Raw genomic sequence first — 21,164 nt, forward strand, 5'->3', positions numbered from 1 at the left:
CGAGGGCACTGAGAGAAAACAAGCACAGCTGTGGGAGGCACAAGAGCTCCACACTTTAACATATGACTTTGATACTTTGATTCAATAATCACACAGCCAGGGTCAGATGTTTAAGGTCAGATTTCAGGCCCATGTCTGTTCGCACACCTCGAGTGTTGGGGGATCACGCTCCTCCAGCCAACCAGCGGAGGTGGATCATTTACAGCCCCACTATGGTTCCTCCTGCTGGGTCCATGGCAACCAATAAGCCTCAAAACACAGTAATTTTCACAGTCTGAAGCAAATATCTTGTGTGTCTCATCTCCCACCTCTGTCTGCTGTAACAGGACCACTTTAGCTTCAAGGAGGTCAAAATTATTCCTATATAGTCAACATAGTCCCACCTTTATGTATATTCGCAACAGCCTTTAAAGGTGCCATAGGTAGGATTAAGAAGATCCAAGACTTAGCCAAAAAATTTGAACGTCGACAACTAATCGCACTACAGGCTGTCACTACCCGATGTGAGTCGAGTGCAGATGTGAGTTGCGCATGCGTCACTTTGCGACAGCCCCACACAGGTAGGCTAGCAGATCTGTTTTGCTGTTAGCCACAGAATAATGAGATATAGATATAGATAGATATTATTTAGCGTAAGGCATCACATTTTCACGGCATGATCCCTAATGTCAGTTCTAGATTAGAGGCTGAAGTAGCCTACAAGAACCTGCTAACGAGAGACTTCTGTAATGTCAATACAATAAAGATGGACCTACATAACGAAGTTCGTTCACTGCTGGCTACAAGTTAGCAATCAAACACAACAAAGGCTGTCACTTGAATGGCGTTTTGAGCTAACGTTAGCAATCAAACAATCATAGATAGCTAAAACGTTTGCCGGATCCGGATCCCTTGGTGTTATGTGTAAACCGTTTAAATCTGAGCATGCGCAACTCACATCTGCACTCAACTCACATCGGGTAGTGACACAGGCTGTAGATGGTGCCAGAGGAGCTGGATTTTCTTTTTAAAGGGGCGCTATGCAGTTTTGGCCATTTCTTCGCTGTTTTCTCACTTTTTGCTCGCAGGTTTCTCTATAGAGCTCCCCCTACAGCTTCGGAATAGATATTTGGCAGCTCCTATGTTTACTTGTGTCTGACTCCTCGCTCGGTCAGTCTGCCGTTTCCTCTTTCTCTGTTCCTCCGACAATGCTTTCCTAGCTTTCTGCTTCTTTTTTGCCAGCTCAGCCATGACGATAGTGTGAAAAAACTCCATCGCTACCTTGTTAGCCGGTTCCTGAATGGGCGTATGTGTGCAGTGCCATGAAGCAAATCATTAAATCGCGAGACCTGATATCACGCGATACTTCCTGATGCTGAGGCCGGCGGCGGTTTTTCCGCTTACAGGCGCTAGGGGGAAGCAAGACGACCACCATTCAACCCGAAAAAAAGTCATATAACCATTCTAATGACTCCGAAGCTGTTCGGTTAAGGTAAATTAAGCTAAAACAACTGCATAGTTCCCCTTTAAATGACCTGCTTCATGTAGTTCTACTCGAACATAGGGTCAGTTTCAGCAAATATGACAGAAAGTTAGTTTTATAAGGCTTACCTACTGCACCCTCAACCAATGTGTTGATGAAAGTATCTGTTCTTTTAGAGGCTATATTTATTTAATGCATTATAGGGCGGCACAATATATCGTTTTTTTATCATCATCGCAATATTAACTGCCGCAATACACATATCGCGAAAGACACTCAGAGATATTTTATCAGTAGAAAACTGCACTTTAAAATGTAACTGTCATTCTTTTTTCAGTGGTGCCTTTTACATTCAAGTCAATTTGTTCAATGAAAGAATGCTGGAAATGATTTCCTTTTATTTGTTTTAAATTCAAAAAGAAATTGTTAAATTCAACCAGCAATTGTTGTATTTTAGCAGAATACTGAAAGCAGCAGAAATGCAGAAGTGAGTACACTTCAATATCTGTTTATGTATTGCAAGTAACATCGTTATCTATCTACCTAATCTATTTGTTTTTTCACACACTCATGCTGAGCTAATCCATGCTGTGTGAGACCAAGATCATTTTCAGTTCTCTCAAAAAGTCACACTGTTTTTCCATAAGCAGAATTCACAAGGGTCTTTTTATGACCTATGTTATTTAAGAGTTTCAAACATCTGGTATGTTATAAATATTACAGTATTTATTTTTACTTCTTTTGCTGTTTGTTGAACTGCCACAAGATGGAGACAGGGAGGACGACTGATCTGAGACATGAGGATGTAGATCTGAGGGGGATTCCCCCCAGCTTGTCCCTTCTCTGGTGAAACTATGCAGGGCATTATGACATACTGTCTCACACTTTTGGTTTCTGTTCAGTTTATTCACAGGCTTTACTAATACAAATACAACAAACCAACAAAATGTTTGTTGTGTATTTGAAAAACTGTAATCACCTCACTGAAAAAGGACAGCAGTAGGGAAGAAAGAGTGGTATACTGTTACTGTATTACAAATCAGGCCCAGCTGGTAAGGCTTGTGGCCAGAATACCTTCACTGTGCACACAACATCTGTTTTCAAATAAGGATGAAACTTTAGGGTCTATCATCTATCACATATATGTTGTTAGATTTTATCAAATATTTCTTAATTCTATTTTTTTTCTCCATATATGCCCACTGAACATATCAAACATCCCAAAGTGCATTTAAACCAACAGCGCATTCTCATGAATGGGTTTATATGATATTGTACGAAAGCTTATGCACATTAATTTGTAGATCCTACGAAATTAGGCGACAAAATGTTACTGGGAGCCGGCTAAAGAGCACCCTGAGCTCTCGCTCGTTTCAGAGGCCGTTGCTAGTTGAGTATATCTGACAAAAGGTGCTTGTTAGCTGGGTACAGGGCACTGCGAGGTGACGGTCCTTTCAGGGGCCGTGGCAGTTGAGTTTAGCCGACAAAAAGTGAGTGTCATGCGGCAACGACAGTTCATTTGAAGGCACCAAAAAGACTAGTTAAGATTATAAAAAAATGTTTGAGATTTGATAAATAATCACCAGTAATCGGGATACAATAACTAAGTGGGTAAAGGCAAATAATAAAAGTAAGTCTGCTAAGTTCAGAAAATTACATCACTTTACTGTAATGCAGCCTTAAAAACCAGGAAAAGACAACACTTGTGTCATATCACTATATTACTTACATATACATTACAAAATGTAAGAGGATATCTAGCCTCATATATCAATGTCGATATAATATTGATATATTGCCCAGCCCATGGGCGATTTTAGACCCTTTTTTATATATATATCTTATGGGCATTTCTGCCTTTAATGATAGGACAGTTCAGACATGAAAGGGGAGAGAGAGAGGGGGGAAGACATGCAGGAAACCGTCACAGGTCAGACTCGAACCCTGGACCTTCTGCATCGAGGAATAAACCTCCACATACGTGTGCTTGCTCTACCAACTGAGCTAACCGGCCACGATTTTAGACCCTTTTTAATTTTAATTTCATCTCAGCCCCCCTGAAAATTATATATTTAAAATTAAATTGGCCAATCGGAGGAAGTTGTGCCAGACTCCCGCCTTTGGCTGAGTCTCTATCTAATCTGTCAGAGGGAGAGCAGGAGTGCGGTTGTGAAGTTTAACGTTGGTAGTCCCCAGAGAAGAAGTTGGTCATTTCATGGCGCAGATTAGAACCCAAATTGAAACGCAAGCAACTAAAATTGCTGAATGTTAGAACATTGTGTCAAATTGGTCAGTTGGTTATTACTGTGGCTTATAAAGTGTCAGGTTTAGTTCCATCATAGTGTTAATAGTGTCAAAAAAACGTTAGATGACATTGTTCAGTAGCTTGCTCAAAGATTATCGGCTAATAAATGTACTGATTTAGCGGGGGGTGGGCTGAGCCTCCCTAAAGGTCTGATCCTAGAATCGCCCCTGGCCCAGCTCTAACACAAACCACTCCCTCGCTTGATAGCCCTGTGTTTTATGTATAACCAGTGCGTTCTTATACAGCCATACAGTAATCAATACGATTTCAATACAACGAAAAGTAAAGCACTGTACTTTTCTTAGCTGGTTGATTAGAACAGCCTGAAACCAAACAACCTGCATAAGGAATACTAAGTAAAGCAAAACTAAAATCCTGGCAGACTGTTGAACAAGTCGTAACAGGCCTACCTCTCCTGTTGACTCAACAACAGTAAACCTCTATGTCCCATCCGGATGAATGCGCTGTTTTGTCAACAAGTGGTGACTAAAATCTTAATGTTTTATCCCCCTGACAAAAGCCCGGATGAGTTTTTGGAACAACAGCCTCTTAGACAAACCCAATCCACTGAAAGCCCATTTGTTGCTGATGGGAAATCAGCCTGGACTCAGACTGTTGCAGTCATGGGGATGTGAGTCTACCATCCATGGACGAGTGTCAGACAATGATGCAAAGGGAGGGTGATCAGCATGCTGAATATGGCCTTTGTATTTGTTCAGCTTTTTCCTAAAGAAGCCTTTTGTTGGCCGGGTCTCTGGCCTCTGCAGCTCTGACCTGACAAAGTCCCATGTGCTGTGTCAGTCAGAAAAATGGGAAATGCTACATCCCAGATGTATTATGGTGATTATATGTTCACTTTGATGATATGATAGTAAAATTAATCCAAGGTATTTTAGAGGCAGATGCAAGTTCAATGCTGCCAGATTTGCATTCAAGTTGCTGGTACCATTCAATCTTCTTAAAGCAGCCATATTATGCTCATTTTCAGGTTCATAATTGTATTTTAAGGTTGTACCAGAATAGGTTTACATGGTTTAATTTTCAAAAAACACCATCTTTTTGTTGTACTGCACCGCTCTCTCTCACTGCTGCAGAGCCTCTTTTCAGCTGGTCTCTGTTTTAGCTACAGAGTGAGACCTCTGTTCTTCTTCTTCTTCTGTACTATCTCTGATTGCACTGCACATGCTCAGTAGCTCAGATGTAGATCATGTCAGCTAGCTAGCTCCATAGACAGTAAAAGAAAGGCTCTTTCTACAACTTCAGTCAGTTACAAGGCAGGATTAGCTGGGAGACTTCTAAATGAGGGCGCACATGTAAGTAGTTCTTTTGTAGATTATGGTGAACTTGTGTGTGTTGTAGCAGTACTTTGCTATTGAGAACAAGGTAGCATGCTAGCGTTAGCATGCGTTAGCTAGCAGCTAACGCTACGAGCTAATGGTTGCGGTTAGCCTGCTCGTTTCAGCTTGTGACGTCACAAGCCGTGCCGATTTTGAACAGCTCACCCAGAGACTGAAGGCAGGACACATTCAGAAACTGTATCTCACTCTAAAGAGCATGGGTGGATTTCTTTCAAAGTTTGTATGTGTGTGGAAGCACCAGAGACACAACATAACACCCCAAATCCCAGAAAAAGTGTTTTTTTCATAATATGGGCACTTTAAGCAGGCTAATATATTTACTGTATTAAATCAATGACCACAATATGTCATCAGATATTAAGGAAACATGCTAAATTGAATCTTCTCTGACAACAATAAAGCCAGTATTTTTTCCTTTGAAATTTCCATTCCAGGACGGAATGTCTGTTTTTGTTATGGCCTGTTTGTTCTTGCCAACTGCCCATTTTGACATCCGACATGAAACATAAACACGCAAAAACAACTTGCTGCAGCCATGGCAGAAACAACTTGATTAACAGAGATAGATTCATTCTACCCAACCTTAAAAAACTCTGCATCTTTCTAAACAATTGCATGACCAGGGACTAGGGTTGGGCATTGTTTGGATTTTAACAACTTTGATTCCAATTGCGATTCTTCCTTTCGATTCCGGTTCTTATCGATTCACGATTCCGATTCTTTGAGGGGTGGAATTGAAACGGGTCACATGCTTATTTCATAAATAAGAGGAACGTTTTATTTTGATTCAATGGTGGTTTGCAGTTTTACCGGGCTTTTTCAACGTAAAATAAAGCCACACTAGAGCACCGCTTACTGTGCTCCATGGCTGCAACACAACAAGCGCCTGGCTGCTACGGAAACCAAAACTTGCGCATGTTAAATTTGGAAACCCATGATCAGATTTAAAACCAAATCCTCCATACGATTCCAAACGATTCCAATAAAGAAACGATTCCACTGGAATCGTAATTTTTTTAAACGATTCCAAGTAGGAATCGGTTCTCGATGCCCAACCCTACCAGGGACGTGGTAAAACACGGCTACATTTTAGAGATGCGTTTCAAAGATGGAGACAGCTTAGCTCCCAAAAGGACGCAGAGTTGGCTAATTTCCTTCTGAATAGGTAAGCATTGAGCTTTATGCTAATTTATCACGGCTAGTAGGGATGGGTATTTTCAGTCATTTGAACATTCAAGTGCTCGCATTATAAGAATATAGAGTACTCACAAAAGAAAATTAAGACACAGCCGGTGAAGTGATCCCGACTGGTGCTGGCTAACGCTGCTGCTAACATATTACTTAATATACCATTAACATACTAGACTATACTGTACTATACTATAGTATGGTTTAGTATGCTACAATATAAATTATATCAATGGTTCCCAACCTTTTTGGTCTGAGGTACCCCCACAGCCCTGATAAACTCGCCCTTCATCGATTCCCAATGTATGTTGTAAATGTATAACAATATTCATTAAAAGATGGATATTGTTCATTTTTGTCATACAATTGAACTGTCAATATAAAGGTTGGTTTGGTCAGCAATCATACTGCTACTAGTCTTCTAGGCTACCACTACTTGGAGTGAAGCTGAATGTTTCAACCATTTAACCATTAATTTTAGCTAAATATTTAAACTGTTAGCTAACTATTTCAGCTGTTGGGTAACTATTTTAACTGTTAGCTAACAATTTAACTTTTAGTCAGTACTTTTAGCTGACTGTTTTAACTTTCAGCTATTTTTGGATGGATGGATGTATAAAGTAGTGAAAGTACTATAAAGTAGTGTAACTAATGCCTACATGGCTATTTCCTGCTTCCCCTCTGATAACAGCACATTATCAGTAGATGTATTTTTTAGATCAAAATTAGTTGTATTTCTTCATGGACCATGAAGGAGTTTCTGGTCAGGGTTGTATACAACTTTACAGGACACAACAGAAAAAATAAAAGCTGAGAAGACTTTCAACTCACATGTCCATTTGAGTAGATTTGCACTCAATACCGTCTGCTTCAACTAATCAAAAGTGCTTTGATTAGAACAAGGTGTGACTCTCTAAACAAAAGGTCTCGCTCAGTGAACAAAGAATCATGGTCATTAGGTCTGCGTTGAGAAATGGTGAGGATCTGAGTGCTTTATTCACATGGACCGCCTCCCTTGTCTTTAGTGTTTACTATTGAAAAGGCTTATCACTACTATCACTATCACATACTGTGGATAACTGCTCAGTGCAAACCTTTTAGTGAGGAGTATGGCTAATAATATGGATTTTTAATAATACAGATAATTTAGATATACATTTTCTAGACTTTGTCAGCATTTATTGTAGATAAAAACAGATAATTCCAACCAAATATCTAAATGGAAAGTCCATTACACATTACGATCACATACCTTTCCCACAGCACTGCAATCCCCAATGTGCTCTGTCCTGTTACCATTTGCAAAGAAATAAGAAAATCTTTTTCTAAGCTGAGTGAGAGTTCATTTAGTTCATGGACATAAACTCAGGCCTTTGAGAGTTTTACTATTACAGCCAATAATACATAATAATAATAATAATAATAATAATAATAATAATAATAATAATAATAATAATAATAATAATAATAATAATATATACTGTATTTACAGGGCTTTAGCCATACAATATGAGTATGTGGATCTAAACCAATGTTTTCATTCATCCAACTCAATATAGCTCAGATCTTTGCAAAATTCAAATGAAGAAGGTGTTTTACCCCTTTACGGTTTTAGGAGGAAATGTGTGAATTACCCTACTTCCTGTTTCTGATATTGCTCTACTTTCAAACCTCTGTGACCGCCATTATTTCGCTTTAGATCCTCTATTTGTTCACCATGTGAAAACACAAATGAAACCTTCATTCTGGCATACAACCTCTTTTTTATCCTTTGATACAAGATTGCAATACATGAAGCACATCAGTGTGCCCAACTAGTGTTGTGAATTAATCATGCAGCAACTTCTAATGATCTAGTAAGTAGGTCACAATCTCTCAATTATGTTTGGACATCTTCCATAATCAGAGATAATGGGGTCTGCCTGATGGCGTTTTGTTTGGCATATAACTCTCACTGAATGAAACGAAGACTGCTGGAAAGAATTCCAATTGCCAGTGTGAGTCACGCAGTAAAGCTACAATGGAGTTGTTTTGTTTGCCTGCTCGTTCCTTATCATAAGTGCGACAGACACACACGCCCACACCCCCACACACACACACACACACACACACACACACACACACACACACACAAACACACACAAACACGCACCCACACCCACAGCAGCAGTCATGATTAAGAGCCTGGGTAGTCTCCAGTGACGCGCAGTTTTAGTAACTGATGACAAACCATCCTGCTTCAAGAAACCCACAGAGACATTTGGTGTCTTTGGGTCTTGATGTGACCCAACACATGTCGAGACTTATGTGTAACTGTATGTAACTGTAAGCCACAAATGAGTCTATTGCAAGACAATGACGTCACTGTTGTCTTTTCAAAGAAAAAAGAACTCCAGTTGAAGGATATTATACAGATATCGATACTATAGGTCAAAAAGTACATGACTATAATAGTGCAATAAGGTCAATATAAATGTACGTTTTAGTGCCCCAGACACACAGTACAGTAAGTCCCTGTGGGGATATTATATGAACACCGCACATGTTTCTCACAAGGGTGGACCAGCAGTCACCTTCCTTAAATCATGCACAGCCCATAAAAAAAGCAACACCCTTCAAAGACCAAACAGCATACAATGTTCTGCAGCAAGTCTGCAAAGGCCTGCTAGAAATGAAATGGACTAGTCTAATGTTCATGACATGACAAAGATGTAAAGAGAGGACAGGCCAGATGTTGCCAGACTCTCACTGAACAGAGTGAAGGCTGAAGGATATAAGGTAATGTCACTATAAGATAAGATAAGATAAAACTTTATTGTCTGTTCACACAGAACATTTTCTTGCATCATCTGCTCCAACAGTTAACAGGTAACATAATCTAAGTGCTGCTGCATTTAGGTCCCCCTGGTAATTTCAAGACCAACTCAAGTACGTAAGTATTATCAGCAAAATAGGCCCATACTTAAATATCAGAAGTAAAAAAGAATGTGATATAATTCTATGTTATTGTATTATTTGTGTTGATGCATTAAAATGTAAGCTGCATTTTGTATTTCCTGATTGGTGTAGCTCGTTAAGGTGGAACTAATTACTATATTATACTTCATACTGTTGAATAATGTTTTATAAGGTAATTATGTTTTGAATGTAAAATCTTAATTTCCAAAGTAACAGGTGGTGGAATGTATTGGTAGATACTTACATTTACTCAAGTACTGTACTTAAGTGAACTAATACGAAATATGAATCAACTACTAAATTATTATGGATTAAGCTTCCCAGCAGTATATGAAGTAGTTTAAATTAGCTCCACCATGACCAGCTGCAACATTAATGCATCAATAATTATGACCCAGTGATATTATACATAGGCTTTTATTCTGAAATGGGACATTCTGCATATGAGTTATTCTACTTTTTGGTATGTATATTTTGATGTTAATACTTGTGTATTTTTAGTTAAGTCTGATCTGAGTACTTATTCCACCTCTGTCAGTCACCAAAGCTGTCAAACTAATGTAGTTGAGGAGATTTAGCCTTTTTTAGTTTGAACTACTTTATATCATATTGGGTATAATCTATAGCAAAACAATGCACCATAATTAAAAAGAAAAAAAAATGTAATAAATCTCAACCTGAAAAAACCTGAAAACCTGTAGGCCTTACTAGTAGCTAATAGCTTTCAAATAAATGTTTTGGAGTAAAAAAACAAATTCCCTAAAATGTCATAAGGATAAGCCTTTGTGGACTATGGTGTGGTAAACTGGGGGAAATCCGAATCATAATGTCTACTGTTTGGTCCTAAATACTAGAGCCACTTATCAACTAACTACTCCAACAAGTCTTCAAGTAGCCAAATCGGGAAAGTCCGGACTTTACCGAGTCAACATGATGGTCACGTGATCACCTTTTTGTAATTTTAGACTTTCCGGGAATACCATGAACGCATCATAGAGAGAGAGCACGAAGTCCTGCAACAGACAGAAGGACGATTGTAGCTCGGCAGAAGTGAAAGTAACAGAGTCGAGCTAACGGTAAAGACAAAGGTGTGTCAAAAAAATAAATAGGGAAACCGCAAAACGTTGCCCGAAACCCGTTTCAGGTTACAAGGTGGAACATTAAAACTACAGAGCTGGTATGCTGTGTTTCCTGTCACTAAAGTAGACTTGAGTCGCACTGTAAATGCATTGGATCCGGTGACAAGCCTCGACAGCAGCAAGAGACGTGACAGACATGGTAAGTCAATATAAATCTCCTACTACGGGCTAAAAAGCTATGCTATAATGACTTACAACTTCGATAAGAATAGAAAGAGAGAAGAGAGGGAACTTTGTTTTGGCAGAATGCTTTTTAAAATGTAGCTTATTATGACCCTTCATAATCTGCGGGCAAAGTCCCATAAAGCAGCCTAATATAGTGGGTATAGGGACAAGGTAACTTAAAGCTACTGTCAACTGTGATGTCTTCCATTTTAAATGACGAATATTACCCAGAAAATAACAAAACTGAGATTAAAATGCAGTTGTATTTAGTTGGAAACAGCACGTGAGTTCGTTGTCAGGTCGAAGTACATGGAGGCGAATCGTAATTAAATGAATACACCTAAATAAATATAAAAATGAAAGCATACATTCAAAAAACACAAAAAAGCATGATATATATCTTTACAGTGTTGATCTGAAGTAAGTAAAGTCGAGTCTACGCAGGTTGAGATTTGAGAGTAGCATTAGGTGTGAACTGAAGTGAGAGCAGGTAGGTGTATATCAAATAGATAATTGCTCAAATAAAATAAATGTAACAGATGATGTCTTCTGGGTCCTTTCTTGTCTTATCTTTTCGAGATAAAGCCAGCTCATTAAGTCATAAATTTTGAATTCATTTTTGTCATGGGTTACCAATAACCTTCATACATGCGCTCCTTAAATATGAATGAACTTAACACAATGTACTACTAGCTAACAAGACAGCGGTTGACAACCGCCGGTTGTGTTCACTGTTCAAATAGAATGGGAGTACCATACTACGCTGTAATAAACAGGCTATAACCTGACGTGGGTGAGGTTTCCCTGTATAATGCCAGGTACATTAATGCAGGCAGGAGGGAGGGAGGGAGCGAGGGAAGGAAGGAAGCAAGGAGGGGAACTGGAATGGGCAGCAGTTCCTGTGTGTCGCCGGCTGAATTTTAAACACAGACTGTTGTTCAACTACTATTTGGACGGCCAAAGCCAAGATAACTGGGCTTTCAGGGCATCCATGAATCAGTTTCCGCCAGGCATTGATATTACTTTTACTATTCTCAGCCTACAGGGGACTTGTACACATACTGTACAGGAAATGAGAATGAATAATGAACTAAATCAAGATGCTGAGGGGGTGCTTGTTTTGTTTTGTTTTGTTCTATCTGTCGGTTTCCTGTTGCTGTCAACTTCTGAGATGTTGGCTTCCTCTCATGGCTCAGAGGACAGCGGCAAACCTGTCAGGATACAAATTGCTTAGAGGTCAAACTACCCTCTGAATATCCTGCTCCATGTTTATTATCAATTTGTAGGTAACCCTGTTGCTGTTGTTTTGCCCTTGGGTGCTGCCTTTATCCTCCTGACAGAGTATAGTGTAAACAGCTGCTCCTAGAACATATCCTTCATGAGCTGGAAAAACCTGTCCTACTTCTTTTCATTAGTTTATCATAACTTGTTCCTCTTTTCACTTTAGCTTCAAGTTTCAGTGCTGAGTAAAGTACCTTTAATTTACATTTGTGTTCCATTATTATGCTAAACCTAACCCACAATTATTTTAGTCATAAAGTTACAAATTAATGTAGTCTTGCTTCAATCTACTTAAAGAAAACATGTAACCCAGGACTGTTAGCCGTGTTTATAAAACAGCAACAAGTCTGATCTATATCAGGCCAGACTGATCTCACTAAGTGGCGTATGTATGACACGCCAATTTGTATGCCATTTTTGCGTGTTATGAAGACGCATAATCGTTTTTTAGCGTGTTTATCAACGCCGTTTGGCCTCCATTGACCTACATTACATGTGAATTATTGCCGTAGCGAGTAGTATGAAAGGACAGAGGTTGGTTGGGGTGGTGGATGGGTAAAACACAGGACTTTCACTTTTTACACGCGTGTGACATTGTTCTCGCGATAGCACGGCACGTTCTCGCGATAACACGGCACGTGGCGACACCACGTGGTATGTATGTTTACATCCGCTGTATACTGCGTAGACATACACGTGGATTGCTCAAAATGCGTACAGATAACACACCATTTGGCTTTAGGAAAGTGGCGTGTATGTTTACGCAAAGTCATGATGCCATGTTGATAAGGCAGATAAAGTTTGGATTATTTTCAGTTGGCAGCCTGTCTGGAATACAAGCTGTGTGACTTTTATTTGACTTACTTTTTAATTTTTTTATTGTGCTAACCAAAAACATCAATGAATAATAGAAAGGAGCTAAAACAGTAATTACCAAACTGAGGCACTCATTAGCACAAAACAACAATCAGAGTACCTTCAGCACTGCTATTGACCACGTGGTTTCTGTGGGAAAGTACAGAAGAAATCACAAGAGATAGAAAAAAAACAAAAAAAAACAATGGTCAAAATCAAAGCCGAGATATCCTTGGGACCCAACTCCAAAAACACTGGATCCTATATTTCCCATAATGCAACCAATGGCATCTTTTCATTAAACTCTCCCTGCCGGCCAGGTAAATGCAAAGGGGTAAGCCTAGTAGAGGAATTACCATATAGTCAGGAGAAGCGCACAGGCAGTTTTGTCTCACATTAGCTGTTTAAGTGTAATTACTAATGTTAACTAGCATTTTAGTTAGCAATAATTAGCCTGTGCCTATGTTATCTCCTTACATATACCTACGCTCTCCGTCTCTGCAAGATTGGGAATGATTGAGATTTCTCTTGGCATAGCTACCAGAAGACTTACAACTTTCAGACACGTTGCTCACGGCACATTTACGTCGTCTCTCTCAGTTGGAGGCTGCGCAGTAACGCTCAGTGCTCACCGGAAAAGTGCTTCTAAAGGCCTTCACTGGTCTCCGTCCAGAGCAATGGGATCTGTTGGTCCATTCTTATATACAGTCTATGGGTAAATGCCCACGACTTTTAAATCCCATGACCCCAGTTTGTAACGCAGGCCTGATGACATCATCAGGGGGTTGTTCAGACTCCAGAGCCACAATAAACAACGATTTCACTGGCTGAATAGTACTCCTAATGATTACTACACTGACCTTTATGCGTACAATTGGTGGCATTGTGCAGAAAAAAACTTTTCTAAAGCTCAGAAAGACAAAGATATTGTGGCTACATTAGATTTAATTACATTTTTTTTACAAAAACGACAGTGACAATAGTGGTATTCAAAGTCAGTAGGAACACAAGTTTGATGTCATCAAATATTAGAAATGCATCCCTAAAACTTAAAGGGTAATTTTTTTCAACCTGGACGGGCCAGGCCGCCGTGAACCGAGCTGCAATATAATGAAATCACTGAAAATCTTTCAGATAACACCAGCCCATAATTTGTGTATCCAACACAACAAACTCCCTGAATGCCCTTCAGCCGACTTACATTCAAGACAACAAGAAGTCACCTCCTGAGATCGATAATGTTGTCAGACACTTTTAATAACAATCTGAGCCTGTCCGTGGCAAAAACAATTACTTTTAGTCAACAAAAAAGTCGTCACTGCGTTTCTAGCTCAATGCTGGACCAATTTCAACGATTTTTGTTCACATCAGTCTATTGGACAAATGCATGGGAAATAGGGTCCAGGTTGAAAAAAACTGAAATCACCCTTTAAGTGAGGATTATTCCCAAGAAACAAATAGCGGGCACTGAAAAAGTTCAAACAATGCGAGCACATAAGTCCCACTCCCTGCCGTGTCCCAAATGACTGAATGAATCCACATTATGTCTCACTCTTTAACCACGTTGTGTGTGTTGTTTGGACAGGAGAATGGGAAGAGCCGCCTGCAGCAGGCCCAGGAGGACGTGGAGGAGGTGAAGGTTATCATGTTGGACAACCTGAACAAAGCCGATGAGAGATCTGGAAAACTGGTAGAACTGGAGGACAGGGCTGATGAGCTGCTGGCAAAGGTAAGCAGGGGAAGATCATAGTACTTACAGTATCAAGTACTATTTTAAAGTTCAGTGTTCTCTGTGGAAGTCTCTGGATTGAATGGATGAGGCAAATTGCTGGAGCAAATGGCACACACAGGGAGTGTTTCCACGGGCGTCCAGGGATTAATATGAGGAAATGTCATAATTGATGTCTATAAATACCCCTTAGGTGGAGCTGGAGAGGAAAACAAATGTACAATTTACATCCTGATTGTGTTTTATGGTGCTATTTTTAGAAAGGTATTTCCTATTGTTTTCCTAAGATGAATGAAGCGAGCTGGTCCCTGGGTACGACAGAGTGAGTCCAGGACATGCCACGAGGCCAACGTCCATCCGGCGTTGGACAAGCGGGTTACATGGTTCTCACATTGCCCCTTTGGTTAGTCTAACATCTTACATCACACTGTTGAGCAGTTCTCAGAGAACTAAAAAAGCAAACTGAACTGAGAGTTCAAGAACCACTTGGATACACTTTGGGATAGTCTCGCATTGCCAGACCTTCCTCCACAGCGCTGCGGAGGAGGGTCTGGCTAGTCCACACAGCATTCCGGGATGGGAGAAAAACGTGCTCTGGTTTTATTGGCATTTCTTTAAACTAATCACAATTGTCTTGGGCGGTGCTACTCGCCGGACTGAGCCACGGTGCCGCTGCAAAATAGCCTCGGGAAGGAACTTGTTTTGATGGAACGTGTACGTTGAAAGGTTGTCTTAGTCGTGCAACAGAAAACTCAGATTGGACAGATAGTCTAGCTAGCTGTCTGGATTTACCCTGCAGAGATCTGAGGAGCAGTTAACCATAGTCCTCATAAATCCACCGGAGTTTAAAATTACAAAAAAGAAAGCGGAAGGTAACGGACATCCGGCCGAAAAGAAGGACATCCGGCGGAATTTCCGGCGGCACCTAATTAATCCCGGAAGTGGAACGTCGTGGATAAGGACTAACTTTGGGATAATATGGATTATGAGCAGACAAGTTAGGAAAACAGCTCTCAAGCAGAAGGTCAGTTGCAGTCGCCTGCCAAGCACCAAACAACATACAGACCATTGATTGCTTGGCCAGAAACATGACTCCAAATGAATGCTAATGTTGTACTGTCTGTTGTATTCCATTCATCGTAACAACTTTACAGTGATAATATGTCTGTGTTATGTGCAAAAAAAGCTGTAAACACAACACTGACACACCCTGTATTATCTTTAAAGCTTAACTCTCGCCAAAATGCAATGCAAATTGCATTTTGCAAATGCAAATGCTTTTTGTGAATGTACCCGAGTCAAAAAAAAGCACATTTTCGTTTTTCGGTCAAATGGCCTTTTGAATTGGAGTGCTAGGGGCACTTTTATGCTAGCCTCAAAATAGCTATTTTTAAAACACTAAGAAGGCTCGACACAACATGAAACTTTGCTCCAAGTATCACCAGGGGCTCTACACATGAACACAATCATTGAGAACAGTGTTTGTGTACACAGAGTTTACTAAAAAGAAAGGTTTTGAGCAACTCACGTTAGCAGTTGTTGTTTACGCTATCTGCCATTTTCTCAGTCAAAAATAGGCGATCTCCAAATGCGAATGAACGAACTCCATAGTAGGAAGTGTCATTCTTATATGAGGCTCCTTTTTCAACTACGAGGTCAATATTGTGTTGCACTAACGACAAAACAACGAATTAGCCGTGCATTTATATGGAACTAAGCTTTTGGAGCTTTCCAATCTTTACTCTCCTCCCTCGACATTTTTTGACTGGCTCGATAGACGGCGACCGGAAGAACAAAAGCTACAGTGAGTTGCTCAAAACCTTTCTTTTTAGTAAACTCTGTGTACACAAACAATGTTCTCAATGATTGTGTTCATGTGTAGAGCCCCTGGAGATACTTGGAGTAAAGTTTCATGTTGTGTCGAGCCTTCTTAGTGTTTTAAAAATAGTGATTTTGAGGCTAGCATAAAAGTGCCCCTAGCACTCCCATTCAAAAGGCCATTTGACCAAAAAACGAGAATACGGTAAATCTTAAAAGTGGCGATTCCGTCCTAAATATGCTTTTAAACAAAAGTTTAACTCGGGTACATTCACAAAAAGACCCTAGGTTGCATTTTGGTGAGAGTTACACTTTAAGTTGATATGCAGTTGCTTTTTTTACACATCCAGCAGATATGGAGAAACATTAGCTTCATTTGGAGTTCATAGCAATAGAGGGAAATATCTGGCTTTTTAGCTGCTAAGCGCTACATTAGTCGCTAACTTTGTCCGTCTGCCATTTGATTCTGGGCAAGTGGTGTACAATGTGATTTTAGACCTTTTTGTTGAAAACAGCTGTCTGCTACGGCCAAAAACCATGCTGGTGAGAGCGGACAGACTGACCTAAAAGTAAAATTTGGGCTGTAATTTTAACAAAGAAGCTAAAATGCCCCAAAGAGCTGAGAGGGTTTGTCTTCACGGGCGACCCCGTTCACATTACATGCCGTCATTTGATTGGTGCGGCTTCAGTTTTATCATAGTGCCAAAATTCTGAGGTCTTCGGAGAGCTTCTTTCCTAGTTTGCCCGTTTCCTAATCCAAAAAGCAATTTGTGTGCATAATATTGCTGTTTTTTTTATGTGAAATGAGCCCAGGTTAAAATGCAAACAGTAATTACCACCTGGTGCCAACATGAGTGAATAAAAAGCATACGATTGCTATAATCAGTGCATTTATATGTAACAGCGCTGTTTGTGTGTATTTGAGAGATGGAAATTGAATGAAAATAAAATGATAGCTTAATGTGGGGTTAGGATATTAGCCTAAACTGGTAAATATAATTAGTTTTTTTTTTTTTATCCTGGGGGCAATTTTTGCCCCTCAATCACATTTTTTTTAAAAGCATTCTGACATTTCTTGGGGTACATTTGCCATTTGCCCCCCTTAATTTCTGACACTGATTATCACAAAGTGTATCCAAGGGCTCATTGACTTTACATTTTTATTGTCTTATAGTTATTTATAGTTTTCTGAGAACTGCTCAACAGTGGGATGTAACATGGACCAAAGTCAGGTAGTAACTATTTGTTGCTACCCCTTTCATTTAACAATTCATTCGATCATTTGTTGATGTAAAATAAAGATTGGTGCAGCTTTAAGTTAACCATGGTGTCAAAAGCATGCCTGCTCAAAATCCATGTTATCACAAAGTGGATCCCTGTGTTCGACTGTGTACGACTAAAACCTCAGTTTGCTCTTTTAGTTCTCTGAAAAAGAAACAGTGTGATGTAACACTGGCCAACGGGACAATGTGGGAACAATGTGACCTCCAGACGGACCATATAATGTGATCCATTGTTAATATAAATATATTGAGCATAACCACTTAAAGAAAGAGAAAGTACAGAAACAACTTAGAAATGTATAAAATTGGATTGGTTATGTTTTCTTAATAGGCCTTTGGAAGTTTTATATAGGTTAGTATGCTGGCGAATAAATCCATCCCATCTTGGCGTATGTTCCGTATGTTCAAGACTATCAGACATTTAAAAGCAGTTTAGTTACACAACAACGTAATGTGACATATTCTATTTGTGTATTTTCTCTCTAGAGTAAAACCTTTGAGAAGACCAGCAACCAGGTGAAGAACAAGAAAAGATGGGAGAACAAGAAGATGAAAGTGGTGTTTATTGGCATCGGAGTGGCAGCTGCACTCATCGTTCTCGGACTTATAATCTTTGCCATTGTTGATGCCACACGAGCTCAGTAGCTCCCTTGCTGATGAACGGAAAATAAGATATCTGGACATGAAGTTGGCAAAGATAAAAGGTCCAGGAAGAGGAATGCAAACTATGGGACTCTAGCATCACGCCTGAACTGCTCAGTCTGTGATATTTCTGTGTTTTAGGATATTTATGGGAGCATTGGTCCCACTCTTCATTAGTGTAAGTCTTCAGTTGATATGGTACCATTGATTGCTTGGCTGCTTTTTAAAATAACTTTTCACAGGTCATGTCTCCGCTTGGGCACCACCCCACCACTTCATTTTAACCAAACATTATTAGGCTGCTACTTTTGTACTATTTGTTTGTATATAGTGATTCACGTTCAAGAGCGCCGCTCAGAGGAACAGATAACTGGTGTCAGTGGTCGCTGAACTGAAGACAGAATCCATTTCACCGACAATTCAATCGATTATTACAGTCAACTGTCAGCGCAAGAAGACTAAAGAAAAGACTAAGCTTGGTGAATATATGCAGCTTCAAATTGGAAAGAATTAACTGATGTAATAGCACATAAAATCTCATCTGTTAAAAATGAAATTTTGTCTGTATCATTAAAATGTGTTTAAAGATGCAAAAGACTATCGCATTTGTTGACTGAAATAAGATTTATCTGAATTATTTGAAGTTTATTTCTGAAAAGGGTCTCTTGTCGATACTTGTTCTGTTCATCAGTGTGACGTGTGTAAGATGTGCATAGAAAACAGATTCATGTTTAGAACTTACATTTTTGTGTTATTTTTGTCAAATGACCAATAAACAACAACAAATCTAACACTGTGCACACACTTTGGGTTCATACAAACCAATATCAAAACCACTAGCAACTGTGTGTCATTTAATCTATAGCCAATATAGTCCACATGGAACCAGTATTTAGAGTCTAAATGTTCTATATTGTTGTTTAGAAGCAAGGAGAAAATGTGAGCCTGGAACTATCAGTAGTACATTATTACATTTGAAATGTTATTGCAGTTAATCTGCAATGTCAGTAAAGAATACCACAATGGACAGTGACCCCTGCTGGTCAATGTTTTTACTTCAGATAAATATGCAGAACAGAGAAAAAACAAAGTTCCAATTATCAGGTATATTGTGTAATGGGTTTAGACAGCTGACTTCTGTGTAACCATTTAGCCAGACATTGTATTTATCAACCATGATACTAACTGTTTACTGAAAGGCTTACTGACAGTGTGTGAAAGCCTTGAATGAATCTGAATCCATATATCGGAATGGCACTTTGTCACATGAGGGGGGGAGCCAGCGTTGAGCTATCATTTTCTTGGTTGCAGTTGAGCCAGCTTGCTAAATCTTCCTCTGTCTCTCAACCAGGTGTAATTTAGAGTCATCATTAAGTAACAAAACAATTGGGTCAGTAGGGATTAGATATCCTATCACATCAGATATTATTGATGTTTTTTATGCCAGAACTCATGCACCTGTTCACACTCCCAGACCATATGCAGGAAAGTTTGTTCAGGTTGACAGAATGTATGTGTTAATTTTTTGTTCAGGTGTGACTTTACACCGGATTTGCCCAAAATATTCCACTGACAGGCCCTTAGGCAAGGATGATATCTACTTCTAACTTCACTTCACACAGCATCTTGTGTAGCAATAGAACTATTTTCATTTACACAATGAATCTATTGCAATCAATGGCATAATGGCTCTTTTGTAACACCCGCTGCAGTTCTCTACAGCAAATCTGTACCCTTAGATGTCAAATCTGCAAAAAAAAGAAAAGAAAAAGAGAAAGAGAAAATAATGTCTTATACTTGAAAGCAGTAGTAATGCCATCATTCCTATGCATTTTCTTACTATCTAATGTATCTTTCATCTATCTAATGGTAACACATAAAGTACATGCAGTACAAATTCATGACCATTATTTATTACTCAACTTTGTTTTTGCAAAAACATGGCATTGAAAACACTTCTAGTGCCTTTTGTTTTGATTTACTGGAGTAGAACTCCCTAAACTAACAGTTTTGGTTTGACATCCACATTTCGGTCCCTTAAAAGCTTGCCAACTTACATTTTTTTTACTTTGAAACAAAAGGTAGAACTTGCTCACATTATATCACTATCATTTTAAATGTGTGTAAATAATGCGTTAAATAATGTAATGCGTGTCCCTGAGATCTCTTTTTTTTATCTCCATGTGTTTTCTTCCAAAATCCCTAAAAGGTTACTATTTCAGTAGGCTATCTGCATATTTGAAAATATCCACATTTACAGAGATATATTTGTACGTATATAAGGTTAGGGTGCTCCTTTTTTTATTTAGCTATTTCATTTTATTTAGCTATTTTAAGTGATTATTTTCATGTATTAAAGTGTTTATTTATTGATTACATTAATTTTTTTTTAAGAAAAAAAAAAAGGGTTACGTAGCACTTGTGACCCGGAAGTGACATCAACAAGTCCTTCCTGCATCAAGACCGGCAAGATGGCAGCGGACACGCAGGTCTGTGTGGCTGTTCTTTAACATTAGACTATCGTCTTACAGAAAGGTTTTCAAGTATGGTAGACACAGAATTCGTGGTATCTTGACTACCGCTTTTAAAACATATAGTTGTGTTTTGGCATTCAATGAGAAACTCAGGCAAACTTCAACAACAACAGCTAGCGAGCAGGCTGTTAGCTCAGTGCTGCGTGCGTAGCCTCAGTGTGACTTCATCAGACTCATAGCGTCAGGCTGAGCTGCTGCTACAGCTAACGATAACCGTTTTCTGTCCACAGTGGGAGGCGAGCTGAAGCTTTATCTGGATAGTACTGACTTGTAACCTAATTGGTCGGGGGTTTAAATATACTGTCATTAACGTAAATTGGTCTGAATTCCCTAAATTAGGCAGACGGAGCATTTTATGTGATGATTAATTAAGCCACGCCCTCCATAAGTAGGAAATTGTTATTAGTTAACTGATACGTTGTGAGTGCACTACATACGCAGTAGTCA

At 39.3% G+C, this 21,164-nt stretch overlaps 2 protein-coding genes and 1 long non-coding RNA gene across 4 annotated transcripts in view; 2 read left to right on the plus strand and 1 right to left on the minus strand.

Annotated features, from left to right (window-relative positions):
• Positions 1 to 1,908: 1,908 nt before the first annotated feature.
• Positions 1,909 to 20,829, minus strand: LOC118494492. The gene is made up of 3 exons (XR_004896652.1): positions 20,817 to 20,829; positions 19,358 to 19,364; positions 1,909 to 1,997 (listed from the first exon to the last, which is right to left on the minus strand). It is a non-coding gene; the product is annotated as an uncharacterized LOC118494492 (long non-coding RNA).
• vamp5 (vesicle-associated membrane protein 5) lies at positions 10,265 to 18,778 on the plus strand. 2 transcript variants are annotated; one of them, XM_035998754.1, is made up of 4 exons: positions 10,265 to 10,549; positions 14,297 to 14,440; positions 18,028 to 18,166; positions 18,232 to 18,778. In XM_035998754.1, exons 1-4 carry the CDS (start codon positions 10,547 to 10,549, stop codon positions 18,240 to 18,242), a joined length of 297 nt encoding a protein of 98 aa, XP_035854647.1. In that variant the 5' UTR covers positions 10,265 to 10,546; the 3' UTR covers positions 18,243 to 18,778. The 2 variants fall into 2 exon arrangements, with proteins under 2 accessions (XP_035854647.1, XP_031158080.1); XM_031302220.2 differs by having other exon boundaries at positions 10,267 to 10,549; positions 18,028 to 18,778.
• Positions 20,616 to 21,164, plus strand: part of gcn1 (GCN1 activator of EIF2AK4) — a 35,483-nt gene continuing 34,934 nt past the window's right edge. Inside the window, exon 1 of the mRNA XM_035998751.1 lies at positions 20,616 to 20,672. Within this exon, the coding sequence (XP_035854644.1) occupies positions 20,655 to 20,672 (18 nt within the window). The 5' untranslated portion in view covers positions 20,616 to 20,654. The remainder of the gene's footprint in view (positions 20,673 to 21,164) is intronic.

This window comes from Sander lucioperca, chromosome 2 (assembly GCF_008315115.2).
Source record: "Sander lucioperca isolate FBNREF2018 chromosome 2, SLUC_FBN_1.2, whole genome shotgun sequence".
NCBI lineage: Eukaryota > Metazoa > Chordata > Actinopteri > Perciformes > Percidae > Sander > Sander lucioperca.

Excerpts from the sequence above, each read along its gene's own strand:
- vamp5 (XM_031302220.2), top strand. Across the intron at positions 14,441-18,027 it reads CTGATGAGCTGCTGGCAAAG|AGTAAAACCTTTGAGAAGAC; the intron begins GTAAGCAGGGGA and ends TTTTCTCTCTAG.